The sequence below is a fragment of the Platalea leucorodia genome (genome assembly GCF_965183815.1).
Source record: "Platalea leucorodia genome assembly, chromosome: 4".
NCBI classification, from domain to species: domain Eukaryota; kingdom Metazoa; phylum Chordata; class Aves; order Pelecaniformes; family Threskiornithidae; genus Platalea; species Platalea leucorodia.
Window position 1 is genome coordinate 58,571,421 of NC_138826.1, and position 14,409 is coordinate 58,585,829.

At 45.7% G+C, this 14,409-nt stretch overlaps 1 protein-coding gene across 1 annotated transcript; it reads right to left on the reverse strand.

Annotated features, from left to right (window-relative positions):
• Nucleotides 1-332: 332 nt before the first annotated feature.
• Nucleotides 333-13,983, reverse strand: USP18 (ubiquitin specific peptidase 18). The gene is made up of 11 exons (XM_082311167.1): nt 13,792-13,983; nt 10,843-11,038; nt 9,668-9,764; nt 8,238-8,383; nt 5,726-5,805; nt 4,748-4,894; nt 3,838-3,933; nt 2,644-2,814; nt 1,568-1,699; nt 1,031-1,080; nt 333-503 (listed from the first exon to the last, which is right to left on the reverse strand). Exons 2-11 carry the CDS (start codon nt 11,009-11,011, stop codon nt 455-457), a joined length of 1,137 nt encoding a protein of 378 aa, XP_082167293.1. The 5' UTR covers nt 11,012-11,038; nt 13,792-13,983; the 3' UTR covers nt 333-454.
• Nucleotides 13,984-14,409: the final 426 nt, after the last annotated feature.

Consider the following 14,409-nt stretch of genomic DNA (forward strand, 5'->3'; position numbering starts at 1 on the left):
GCAGATTAAGCCTCAAGCTCTTACGGTCTTCCTGGCTAGGTATGGCTATCACGGCTCTCCAGCCGCACCGCGTGCCTCCCTGGAACATCACGCAGGCTTTCAGGCCAAATGCTTCCCCTGTACTGGAACCTAGGCATCAGCATTAAAGGAACTAGTAAGTCAGCAGAGACAAGGACTAACTTTACTGTCTTTTAAGAGGAAACTAATATATAGAATCACATAAATATCAAAAATATACGAAAGAAAAGGTTTCTAGGTGCAACAGTTCTTAGATCCTTTCTCTAGCTGAGTCTCTCCTGCACTTTTTTCGTAAACAAATGTGAAGGCAGACATCGCTGACTGAGCGCAGAATGTCTTTCTTGTGGAACATTTGTACACGTCCACACTGGCAGAGGTGCTGAGCTCCATGGACAACGCACAGCTTCCCAAGACATTCTGATACTCCTGGATAAGGCTACTGAGGATTTTTTTTCATGTAAACCAAGAGATAGGCTGTTTCTCCCCTGTGGAAACAAAGAAAAAGCAAAACAAGATGTACATTTGAAGACCTAGGTTGCAAGTAACCTCCCAGGTTTGCTCCTGCTCAGATTTTTGAGGTTTAGGTCAACTGAACTGGCCCTCTCCACTGTTCCTGAGGCAGCATATAAAGCTGGCAGCGCTATAGCTTATAGAAGGGATTATCTCTCCCCACACCTCATTTTCTTATGTTGTATCAAAACAAAAAGCACAGAGGACTCCTGACTGACGTATCTAACTTCAGTCAGGATACAGGGTCCAAGTGGCAATCGTAAGTAGCAAGACCACTCCTGCAGCCCCATTTACTATTACTCAGTAGTCCTGCCAGCTCCCAGTATAGTCATATACAGTCACATCAGAGTAACCAGAATACAAGGATGCCTCTTCTCCTCTCCTGCATGCCCTGTACATCCCAGGCAATATGCAGTTCAAACCATTTGTCTTCCCTCTCTTTGCTACCCTCATTCCAAACCTCCGAGCAGCATTAGGTAAAAACAGAGATGTCTCTGCTTACCAATGGAGGTTGGAATGTCCATAGGTGCATTTAACATCATCCCACGATACCTAGAGAATAAAACACACAAGGGGAGGCTGGTAAAAATTCTTAATTATGCTGGTATTCATAATTCTTAATTATGCTGGTATTGTGATACCAGCATAGCAATCCTCATAAGAGTGGTATAAGTGGTACTTCCAGGAACTGAACACCTTTTAATACATCGGTTTATTGCTTTCACCCTTCAAGGAAAAACAGTTCCGTTACGTCTTCTGAACACATACATTAGACAGATCTAGAGTACCTAAAGCAGGGTATACAGCAAATGGCTGCTTCTGCAAATTGCAAACCAGAACCTGAGGCCTTGTTTGGTACAGAGGCCAGAGCCGCTTTGCCCTCAGCTCAGAGTACGCTGTAGCAGGGCAATGAGGTGCACAAAGCTCTGCAGCTTCAGTTTTCTTTCCTGGTTCTCTTTAATCAGCAGTCAGTCAGACTGAATGAGACCTGGAGAAGTGTCCAGGAAGCTACAAAAGAAATGTGCATTTGTCTCCTCACCTGGCAAACCTCAGAATCGTTGAAGCAATACCATTTACATTCTGTGAGACTTCGAATATAGGCACAGTAGTGTCCGTGACTAGTTGATCCTGAATGAGCAACAACGGCAAAAAGCTCATACTGCCAGGCAGCCTGTGAAGAGCCACAAAGAGTAACTTTCAGTGCAGCGATTCTCATTTGCCATTGGCTGAAGATAAGCAGCAGCCAGGACAGCAAGAATGTGCATTTTGTAAGGGAAAAGGAGAAAGATTAGATTGGCCTTGAGGATTTTGCCTTTTTCACTCCTACCCTCAGAGTTTTGCCTGCCAGCTATGGGCTGGCAGCCTTCCTGGAGATCACAGGAATGTGAAAAAGGCAGCAGGACAGCAAAGGGGTTGCTGCAGCCAGCACTGCACCAGCGAGGTTTTGCTGTTGCCACACTTTCCCTTGTTATTTCTCAGTACAGGGAACAGATCCACAGTGTGGCAGATCACTCTCAGCTGCTTGGCAAAACTGTCATCTCCCCGCTAACCTCAACTCTGGGGCAAACAACACTGCAAGGGAAACTGCCAGGAATGGAGTTCCCCTGTCTTGGACTAGTGACCTCTGCAAAGCAGTAGGTCTGCTGCTCACTGAGGCCGTTTTGCCCTGGAGGCTGAACCACAGGACCGAAGTTGCCTCTAAGACACTGTTTACAATGTCTGGATTTGGTCATCCAAATGAACTGTGTTTTCATCTTTTCTTTAGTATATTTAGAAATGGAAGAAAAAGTTATGCTAAACACTCTCAGAAAAAAAGGGATTGTTTGGGGTTTTTTTTGGTAAAGCCCATTTTTTGTCCTTATGGCAGAAAGCTCCAGTTATGGTACCTTTGGTGATTTAATCTGAGAACAGAAAGTTGAATAATGCCTGAACCAGTTAAAACCATGGGATGTGAGACAACACCAGGCACAGGTAAAGCACGAGACATACATTTTTACGTCAGGTACTTCGAACTGAGGCAAGTACTGATGTGATCTCTTAAGTTTTTATGAGAGACTTGAGCAGAGGGGAAAAGAAAATCTGCCCTTTTTAAACAGAGCATTAGGAGTATCTCACCTTTTCATTGTCATCTGCTTGGCACTGATTTTCTGTCAAGATTGCACTGAAATCAAGGTCTTGTGGGAATGGCAGATGGTGACTAAGCTTGTGAATGTAGGCTGATTTTTCGAAGCAGAAGCGCTTTAGGTGTATGGTCAGAGTCTGTGGCAGATGGACTAGCTTCATGCTCTGTAAAGCAATAAATAATGCAATTGAAAACTAAGGAACAAATCCAGGGGAGGTGGGGTGGAAACAGCCATTGCCACCCAGCGAATGTAGCACGGAGAGCAGTCAGTGCTACAGTGAATGACTGCCAATTCCACCTGACAGCAGATGCCGAACCTTTGTAGCTCATCTGTGCATGAGACATACACATAGGGGAGCTGTGGTAACCAAGTTTCTCAGCTTCAGCGTGATCAGCACCCAGCCTTGGGTGTCTCACGGGCTGCTTTGTTTCTCATCTGCTTTCTTAACCCTAGGCTGGTAGCACTAGGTTGGTGAGGAGAGGCAAGCCAACTTCCTGTGACATGTGGCCACTAGAGCTCCGTGGGGTGGAGCTGCCAAGCTGACAGCTCATTCCTTCCAGCACTGCCTTTGTTGATATTACCGCTGCTGCCATGGCTGCCACCAAGACATATGGATGCACTGTGGCCTCAAAGGTGGCCCACTCGTGAAAAATGATGTGGAAAGTCCCCTCCGAGCCTTGAACTGAGGCAGTCTCCCTCACACACCTCTCTCTTCAATGCACTTGCCTCTTCATGAAACAGCTAATTCATTGGCTGGCAGAGACCAATACTGTAAAAAATGGGGAGCCCAGTGGAGAGCAAGGAGGAAAGCAAATCACCCTACAGTAGCCTATTTTTATGTGTATGCACGGCTCCAGTAACATATTCTTGTCTACCCCTGGAGCTATGCAGCACAGTGGAAACAAAACAAAAACCAACAGAAGCTTTTCTGCTGGTACAGAAATGCTACATCCGTTGGTGACTTACATTAAAACCCATTAAAGCATTCTTTTGTTGCTAGAGCTACATCTACAGCAGGAAACTTCCTAACAGGAAAGATGCATGTGGTTTATACCTAGCTGACATTGCTCTGCTGACAAGTCTGAATTGCTGATCTCCTCTTAAACTGATATGGTTTCCCACCCTTCCCAGTCCTAAAGGGAGTTCTGGGTATAAGAGATGTATGCAGAAATAATTCTCTGATTACCTGCAAAAAAGGTGTTTTCCTTCCACACTGTTCACAGAAACACATGTTGTGATCAGTCAACTCTTCTGGATGGAAAAAGTATTGCAGACAGTCCTCCTAAGAAGAAAGAGATTTCTTTCAACTGAATTCCTTCAAGCTGGATTTCCATTCTACTAGTACAGGGTACATGCAAACAGCAAAGCTACAAAAGGCATATTTTATTCAAAGGACAAAAGATTGTCTGGCAGCCTAAAAAAGGGTACCCCCTTTTTCCTAACTGCTGGTGCGATAACATTAGTTGAAAAAAAATAGAGTACCACATTTTCAAAAATATGTTGATGCATAACTGTCTTTTATACCTACTTCAAAGCCTTACAGGTTTTGAAAGAGGCTCCTTTAGGCTGAAACAGTATAAAGTGGTCAAAGAATAAATACGGTCCAATGTCACCTGAAAAATCCACTCTCTATTTGTGGCAGCACCTACACAGCCACCATCACTGCTGTGTCTGGATATCAAACAGCAGTACTGATTTAACAGTAAAAGAACATGGCACTGGGCAAATGTTGTGTGTCTGGCCAGGGATTACAAGTTATCTAAGGGCACCTCACTGTGGTATCTAAGGTCTCACAGGTACACATCACTGTGTAGTATGAGTCTTTGAGTCTTAGAGAGTATTTAGTCAACACTGTTTTTAGAAAGGCAATTCAAGGACCTTATTTTTCCATCCCCCAAATCAAACAAATTTTTTGAGAAATTTAGAACCCCTCAAAACGAAGAAGAAATGTAAATGAGAAAAGATCACCTCAAAGCCCCAGACACCCTGCAGAGATTCTAGATGAGTCCCAGGAGACACCAGTGCTGCAAGAAGGCTCCCACAGTGAACAGAGGGGAATCTTCTTCCTAAGGAAACAGGGCTGCCGCTGAACTTACCAGAGTCTTCAGCGCGTGAGAATTGGAATCCAACACTGGGACTGGAAGGGTTAACATGCTGCTGTTCCTCTTTGTTTCAGAAGAGCATTTCTGACAGGCCAGGTGCTCCTGTACACAGATAGTGTACAAATAATTCAGCTCTTCAACCTGGAGGGGTAAAAAAAGGTCAAAACAAGGTTTATGAAGAACACAGCTGAGGTATTTGCCTCTGTGGGTGGGAAACCCCATGTGGGCACGTTACTTCACGCAATGTTACTGCCTTAAGGCTTGAACCCAGATCTGACATTGACTTATGTGGACAGGGCACTTCTCTTCTCACCATTTAAAGAACAACCTCCTTCCCCTCATCCCCTAGCAGAGGGGAGAGACACAGCCTATAACAAGATCAGACAGTTAAATGTCTGCTTTGACATAGAATTTTATTGTTCTCTTTGGAACTGTGACAGGAGCCTGTCTTCTGTATGAATAAAACTATGACAGTGGGCAAGGAAGAGTCACTTTTCTCTTATCTTACATAGCTCCCCTAGGAGGAACTGTCATATGCGTAACATACTAACAGTGACTAAATTATAATGAAACACACATGGCTGACTTCAAAGAATGGAGGAGCTGTGTCAAGACATGCCAATAAACGCTTAAAGAAATTTGGGGAAAAAAGAAACGCAAGGTAACTAAATTCAGTGTTGCAAGAAGATCAATGCTTTTGTTATTAATCAACTCTCCCATTAGAACAGAGACCCTGGCATGCTCTAAAAGTAGGATGAACAAAAGTTAACTGTGTTTCAAAATGTTGACGCCTATGAAATCAAAATTCCCTCTCCCACTTGAAAGATGAGAGGAAAGATTCAAATAGGGGATAATTTTAAGAATTTCATTTAAGACAATTGTCAATGAATGGGATTCTTCTTCAAGAAGTGGAGGAAAGAACATATGACAAGGGCCAAAGGACCTGGTGTTCATTTTGGTGACTGTCCTTACCAGCTCTGGCTTTTTCATCTGCCTCATTATCAAGTTCCAGAGAGTCAGGAAGAGCTGGGCAGCATCATACTGCACAAACACTGGACAAACAGAAAACACAGCCTCCATCAGTATTATGAACAGCACCAAGCACAGATCTCCCACAGATGGCAAAGGGAGATTTACTGTCCCCCATTAGATCCAGCCTCTTGTTCCCTTGCCACTCCCTGCCAGGGACAGAGCTTAGACTTGAGACAAGCTGCAATGTCTCCGTGTGACCTGAGCAAGTAGTGGGAAAAGATGGCTGAGCTCTACTGCCCCATCATACAACCCAGTGCAAAAGTCATGTCCTTGTCACCAGCTGCAGGGCCAAGAGTATACCCAATACCTACCAGAGGACAGGGCTCAGATATCTCATTGAGGTGAAGGTTGCATTTTTTTGAAACCTTCTTAGAAACAATACAGGGAAGATTCTATTCGCTTTTTCACCTTCATTACTCTGCAGACTTGTTTCCCTCCTCCCCTCAGCACTCCTGAGCACTGAGCGAAAAATGATAGGGAGGCCTATCCATACGTCTCATACACAGAATGCTATAAACCCCTTGATCCCTACCCAAGGAAAAAGCACAGTTTCAGCACAGGAAGCCAAGGATGATGTAGCAACATTATGCTTTGGCTTTCCACTCTGGCTAAACTGGCTGTCCTGGTTTCAGCTGGGATAGAGTTAATTTTCTTCCTAGTAGCTGGTATGGTGCTCTGTTTTGGATTTAGTATGAGAATAATGTTGATAACACACTGATGTTTTAGTTGTTGCTAAGTAGTGCTTACACTTGCCAAGGACTTTTCAGCTTCCCATGCTCTGCCTGGTGCATAAGAAGCTGGGAGGGAGCACAGCCAGGGGGGCTGACCCAGACTGGGCAAAGGGCTATTCCATACCATATGACATCATGCCCAGTATATAAGCTGGGGGGAGTTGGCCAGGAGAGGGGGACCGCTGCTTGGGGATGGGCTGGTCATCAGTCGGCAGGTGGTGAGCAATTGCATCGTGCATCACTTGCTTTGTATATTATTATTTTTACTAATAACACTATTTTACTTTCTTTTATTTCAATTAGTAAACTGTTCTTATCTCAATCCACGAGTTTTCTCACTTGTACCCTTCTGATTCTCTCCCCCATCCCACCAGGGAGGGGGAAGTGAGTAAGCAGCTATGTGGTGCTTAGTTGCTGGCTGGAGTTAAACCACAACACTGGCATATTAAGAAACCTAAGATGGTGGGATACAGCTCAATGCACAGCTTGCTTACAACAGCTCAGCAGAGAATTGCTTCAAGATTGAACTTAGAGGGGGGAAAAAATCTACACCCTTGAATGCAAAGAACTGATGTTCTCAGCCCACGATGAACTGAAGATTTAGGAACTGGGAAAAAACTACACATAGTTTAGCAAATCTTGATATTTCTGGACTACCTCTATACTTGATCATAGGTGAAACAAATTTTGTGGGATAATCCAACACCCTGAGGTGGAAGTGCTTTCAACTTCCCTGCAAGTCTGCAGGTACTGACTTCAGCTGGGTTCTAGTAAGATTATGGACATCCTTGTCTAGATGAAGCTCAGAAAATATACCTTTCCTCATGTCTAATAGCACATCTGTGATCCACGTAAAGCACCACTTGCTGGCATATAGGACTTTATGAACCACACTTGAATTTTAAAGCAGAAGGACAAGGTGGAAGACTGTCAAGCTTTACAAACTCTCTTCGGGCATCTCTCTCTAATTGGAAGAGAGAAGCCAGAATGCAGAGCCATTCAGTCTCAGGGAGAAAAATGATGCAAACAGAAATATTCAGGTTATGTCATGTTCCTCCTTAATACAGGTCTGGGCTGGCTACCAGCTGTCCCTTTCAGTGCTGTCCTGCTTTGGCTTTTATATGATAAAGATCAGGACATTTGGATATACCATGTATATTTGCACACATAAACAGACCCTCAGCATCCCATTGTCACCAGTCACCCCGTGCATTTAACAATCTCTCTCCTTTGGGATCCTGCCCAGATGGGAGGTTAAGCCAGCAAATTCTTCTCTCTGCCCTTATAACAGAGAACAGGAAGGATATGGTTTCTGTCCTCGGGGATCTGGGTGAACTCGGTATCTTTTCCACATGATTCCTTACTTCTAATGAGGAACAGCAGCTGTTTCACTACTATCGTGCCAGTATAGCAAGACAAATCAAGCTATAACCTGTCCTCTCTCTGCCCTGCACAGCCCTTTCCCTCTGGCCAGTAACAGTAGCTGAGTCTTCTAGCAGTCTTTGGATATCAGCAAGGATATCTGGCAGGGGCTTTTTTTTCTCACAGCATCTCACTCACAACTGGGAGACAGCTATAAAGAGCACTATGTCATCGTGTACATAACTTCTCACATTTCTGAATCTCTGAATGAGATGTCAGAGTCTGCACCGCTTGTTAGTGCTTGATAATTAACATCCCTGTTCTGCAGACAGAGGTGGGCATGAGACAGTGCTGCTTACATTTCACTCTGTATACTGAAAGACAGCAAGCGAGGTCTGTGGGAGAAACAGCTTTCTGCTTGCCATGCTGCATCTTCTCCAACAGCAGGAGCATTTGGTATGGGACATTCCTCCTCTTCTGCGCAGCACGTGGTGGCACTGTGATCCTGTAAAGAGAAGAAGCAACATGAACGGTAACCAAGTGGTACAACAGAGAAATATTAGACATGACAGCTAAAGGAGCAGAGGTTGATAGCACAGATAGCAACTCAAAAGGAATCAGAGTGGGCACGTTTTTAGCAAAAGAAGGAAAAAGGGGAAGCAGACACCTGCACTAACTCATCTCACAGTGCAGGCTGACAGTTCTAAAGTAAAAGGCCAAAATTTTAAGTTGCCGTGTTCCTGAATAAGGGGCAAACTGAACAGGACTTGAAGTGCTTTCTGGTCTCTAGAAACAATGTTAGTTACAGCCAGTTTCAGAGCTGTTCTTGCCTCCCACCTGTTTATGCCTTCGTTCCAACATACCCTCAAAATTTCATGGGCATGTATATCATAATGCTTGTATTTCAACTATGTACCAACTGGAAAGCTCTTTATCCTCCCTAAATTTATTGCAGTCCACAGGTTTTTCTAAGTCTTTCTTCAAATAACAATGGTAACCTACTGTCTACATTATTTAGCTTTGCCCATTTATGACACTTCTCATGTCTGCGTGTCTGTAACTTGTCTTCTTCCCCCTCTGCACACTGGTGAGTGCATAATAAATCTGGAGAAAGGAGGACTGAATAGAAATGATCCACTTAGATGATTAAAGCTGCAGAGAACTTAGTAAACTGAAAACAAATCAAACCAGTTATTAGTGTGGTTGGTAGGGAAGCAGAAGCCCAAATCCTCCTCACAAACAAGTAGAGCACACAGTCAAGCAAAACAAAATAACACTGTGTATTCACTACCAGCAACAACACTTACTCTTCTCTATCAGGTGCTAGCCAGAATAATCGGAGCCAGACACTATGGATCACAACATGTTTATGTTTACAGGCTTAAAGTTACAAAATTAATAGTGGATGTGGTTACACACAACACATCCTTTAGTTATAACAGCCTATGAGCATACCTGGAATAAAATCATATGCTGTTATGGAAAAGAGAGATACAAGTCATAAGGACTCAGTTCAGGACTGCAGCTTACCAGTATGCAAATGGCACATGAATCAGAGATTAGTAACAAGTCAGAGAACTGCAACTTCTACCTTTGCAGGCCCTAGTCTGTATAAGACAGACACAAGGCAGAGACCTTGCTGAGTGAGCTGAAAGCACTTTGCTAGCACCTTGATGATCCAAGCCTTCAAATGTATATCCCATACAAAAAAAAAAAAAAAAAAAAAAAAAAGGAGTGGAGACAACAGAGCAACAATGGAAGTATCTCAGGCAGTTCGAACGGGTGGTACCTTCGAAGTATCGTAGTGAAGTGTCTATTCATGAGGAACACTTGGAGCAGAGAGTTCAGACAGCAGCTCTGTCCAATGTTGTACAGTCCAATAGCTCCTGTAGGCACAGAAAAAGAGGAAATGACACCTGGAGATAGCTACAAGAAAAGAAAGTGAAAATTATTTGAAAGCGGCAAACGTCTCTTGCACATAGTCAGCCACTCAGTGCATAGGCTTGGTTCAGATCTTGGTCAGATCTGAGAAAGTGTTCCATCTATTCTTACGTTCCTCAGGCAGATAACACTTATTTTTGTTCAGCAACTGACAGGAAAAATCCAAGTAAGCCTGTATTATGATACTCATATCTCTCCAGCTCCTCTATTTTCAGTCCTCTCATAACACATCTAAACATAAAATTAAAAAAAACAGAAGTCAAAGGCTGCCTGTATGTGGATTTTTATTCAGCCTTTTACACAGCCAGGCCAAATAACAAAATGAGGAGCTGCACGTGGGACCACATGCTAGCTGTTCATCACACAGGCTATAAGTTTCCCCTTCAGCCTACCTCTGGTATTCTTTGTCTCAGTTTCAAAGAAAGGAACTAGCCTGAGAGAAGCGGAAAAAGCAAGTCACAGCAGTTCACACTGCACATAAAAATACAGCGTTTTGTGTGCCCCAAAGGGGTATAAGCGGTCAGAAATTAGTTTTTCTTCTGAAGTCATCACCAAAGGGAGAGAAGACATGGAATGGAAATTCAGAACAACTCTGAAATGCATACAGTCAGTTGTAAGGGTGGGCTATAGCTGGTATAGTACAGTATGTACACCTGAAATACTAACGTCAGCTTTTGAGAGGCCAGTCTAGTGATGCAGCAGAATAACTAAGGCCTAGTTCACAGTTTAGCAAATCCAGGAGCAATGCTGGCTGTGTTTGGAAAGGAACAGGGCCAGCATCTAGACCTTTCGGCTGCAATGGCCAATTTGAGGACTTAAAAGGGGGATAAGCTCCAATATACTCATGTAATCCCTTCCCAAAAAACCAAAATGGTTACTTAGCAGGGCAAAACGAGAATTGTCTGTATATTCCTCAGTGAAGAGGTAAAGAATAGGAGAAAATGAAGCCTAAGGACAGAGAATGGAACAGCAGACATTAGAAACAGAAAGTATGAGAGTGGAGAACAGACAAAACATTATTACCATTTTTTAAGTCTGCCACACCAAAGACTGATGCTATCCTCTGATCTTTGGCCTTCGGCTCTTCAGCTCCCTCTTTATTATTTTGTACTTCTGCTTCTGCCTTCATGGTCCCACTTAGTGCCAGCTCTGGTTTCTTGCTTCTTTCCTGACGTCCACTTCTTTGTCCCATCAACAATACTGTACAAAGACAGAAGGACTGCAGAAAGATAGGAAAGAGAGGGATCACCCAGAAACACGGGATTTGTCTTTGTATTTGATATTATCATCATGAAAAAGCTGGAATGTCAATAAAATTAGTAAGACTACTGCAACAGCATTTGGTATATTTGAATTAACATGGGTATTGTAGGTGTGCAGGCTACTGGCAAGGTAACAGACATGGAGCTTGATGGCAACTGCACATCCTGTCTTCCTTTTATGGCTAAAGAAAGAAATGAACCTTTGGTTCCACAGAAACAGCTCCACCTAGCCACAGAACTCCAGATATCCCTGTTCAAGAAGATTTGGTAAATTATATGATAAAAATTTTCCAAACGGCAGATCTTGCAAAACTCCTCTGTTCAGTAAAAGTAATGCTTTATCACCCAAAGTATCCCAAGTGTTCAAAAGGGCAAATTTCACCTTCTCTGGCCTTTTGAGCTGATAAGCATTTGTTTGTTTTCTGTACTGGGCTCTGCATTGTTTTTAAGCACCTTAGTCACAGCCCTACTGTGGCACTTTGGACTGTAATTTTTAAAGGTGTTTAGGCATCTAAATATCAGTTTCTTTTTATGCTCCTTCAAGTGATCACAGGCAAAGTAACTGTTTAATCAAAAGAACCATTCTAATGCCTAGCTTTGCAAGGGAATACTGAACAGACCATTACTCTGACAGTCTCTAATGACTCAGCTACTGGCTCTTTAAGTGAAAGTCTGGAAAAAAAAAAAAATCAACAAACTAAAGCAAAGTAAAAATAAACAAGCAAAACAATGTGACAAATGTTGGAATGCAATTACACAAAAATGAAACTTTATAAAAGCCCACCTCCAACAGGGAGGCAGAATCAGAAAAAAAAGCATATGCTTAGGGAAGCATTCGGGGGGGGGCGAAAAACCCACAGAACAAATGCTCAGAAATTGTTATTTTACAAATATTAAACAGCATCTAAAATCAACCTGAGGCCAGGTGCTGAAGGAATGAAGAAAAGCTCCCAAGAAAGGGAAATAAACAAAAAATCCTGGTTCTGCCTTTCACAAAAAGAAAATCTTTGCTTTAAAAGCATGTTATTTTTCAGGTTAACTGTGCCTGACACTGTTAAATATCAAAGTTCCTGAAGAATTTATCAGGCAGGGAAACTAGAAATGGATTAGTTTGTTTTCCCCAATTATTACTTTTAAGCTTAAGTATTACTTTTTCCAACTGTACTTTTGATTCTTTATTTTTGAAGATTACTTTTGAACTCAAAGTGTCATACGCTCAGATTCACTAAATACTGTTGAATTTGCTCAGGACTTTTACTTGGAAATAAAATAAACTCAGACGTTCAGAGATAGATTCAAGAATATTGCTTTTTATATCCAAACCCAGTGATTAGAACAGCTATGCAGGAAAAGAGAAATTGGATTCAATTCTGTATTCATCAAAATGGAGTCTGAACTCACACTGCCTCTTCCCCTGGAAATGATTTAACGAGGCATTCAGGTTTCTGGAAGCCCAGCTGGAGCAGGAGCCCATCTTTCTTTGCACAGCAAGAGCCAGTGGGCTTAGTTGGTATTGTATCAGCCAGAAAGTAAGTAAGGCTCACAGCCAGTGGGGATGCCAAAGGACACAAAAGGAGGGGGACAGGCAGAGCAGAGGTAGCTAAACAGCAGCTAGGGACCTACCAGGGACGAGGTGAACTTGGAAGACACAGCTTTTGGCAGGAGGGGTAGGATTAAGGGTGGGATGAAGGAGCAAGCTGAGGGCTAAAAGGCTTTGGGTGACCTGAGAAATAGGTAGAAAGATATCAGGGCAGGAAGGTGCGGGGGGATACAGAGATGGGAGGATTTGGGTCTCTGGTTCGATGAAACCCTCCCCCAGGCACTGCTAGCAGGAACCCTGGGGCGGGAGCCGGGACTCGAACACAACTTCCCAACCCTTGCACGGAGCTGCCTCATTTTGGCTATATCAGAAATACAGCATTCCTAAGATTTGCACTTGACCTTCCTTTCCCTGCATAAATGTATAAAAAAAACTGGTGAGTGAGCGTAGGAACTGAGGAGCAGGCTCCCCTCTTGCCTTTGCTTTCAGAGTAGCAGGGCCATTTCTCGGTTTCTTTTGCAGGCCAGGGGTAGGACTCAGCGCTGCTCCCCCAGCGCACGTGGCTTGGCCAAGCCCAGCGACCACGCTAGCCCCAGGCAGAGAACAGGTAGCCGCAATACCCTCCTCGTACCCGCCACCCCTGACCAGCTAGCCCCCTCACTCGCCCTCCCTCGGCCAGCCCCGCGTCCTCCCTTTCACCCCGGCCTGCTCCGCAGCCTAGCTGCCCCAACCAGACACCGGCCGCACGACAAACCCCCAGCGGTCCCTTCGCACCCCCGCACCACAGCCCCCGAAGCCCGAGGAGGGCCACCGCCCCTGTCCCTTGCCGCCTCTCCCCCGCCGTCGTGGCTCCTTTCCCCCGGCCGGTCCCGCGGGGGGCAGGCGGCCGGGGGGCGGCGCTGGGGCAGGAGGGGGGCTGCAAGGCAGTGGCCCCGGGGGGGAGATGGCCGCCCCGAGGCGCTGCCCGAAGCGCTGCCGCGGGGACTTGCAGCCCTTCACCTCCGCACTTCTCACGGATGCGACCGAAACGAGAGCTCCCACTTCGCTGTCAAACGAGGCGTTTGTTCGGCTCCCTTTTCTCCCTCTGCTGGTTTTTTTTTTTCTTTCCTCCTGGCCCGCTGTAGCTCTGGCTCGTCCCATCTGACAAACCGGCAAAAAAAGGTTTCTTACCAATTCCCGCAGGACCAGGAGCGCTCCCAGCCCCGGCAGGCGCTCCCGTTCACACCGCGCCCGCTGCCGGGCCCAGCCGCGGCACGGAGGAGCCCCTCGGTCCGGCCCAGCCGCTGCCCCCGGGGAGCCCCGCGGCCGCCGGCGGGGAGCGGCGGGAGGGCAGCGGGGAAGCGGCTGCGGCGGCGGCGCTGCCGGCGGAGTGGGGCCGACGGGGCGCTGCCCTCGCCGGCCGCGTCAGAGCGCGGCAGCGCCCGCCCCGCCGCTTAGTTTTCATTTCCCGCTCCGCTGGGCGAGGGGAGGAAAAGTGAAACTGCGCTCCGCGCCCGGCGGCCCCGCCGGGGAGGAGGGCGGCCGCGGCGCCCCAGCCCCTTTTTGCTCGGGGCCGGCCCCGGGGGGCCTGCGCTGACACGGGGCTGGGACAGCCGTCCGCGGGGGGAAGGCGGGGCCCCCCTCCACCGCCCCCCTGCCCTGCTCCGACACCTCAGCCTGGTTCAGTCTGGCTTCTTCTGAGCAGAGGCAAGAGCGAGCTTTAAAGGGAGGGGTGAGAAATTGAACTCTGCAGGAAAAAAAAAACCCACAACTCTTCTTCATCAGAGGCCGTGCCTCAGGGGGTTTGCT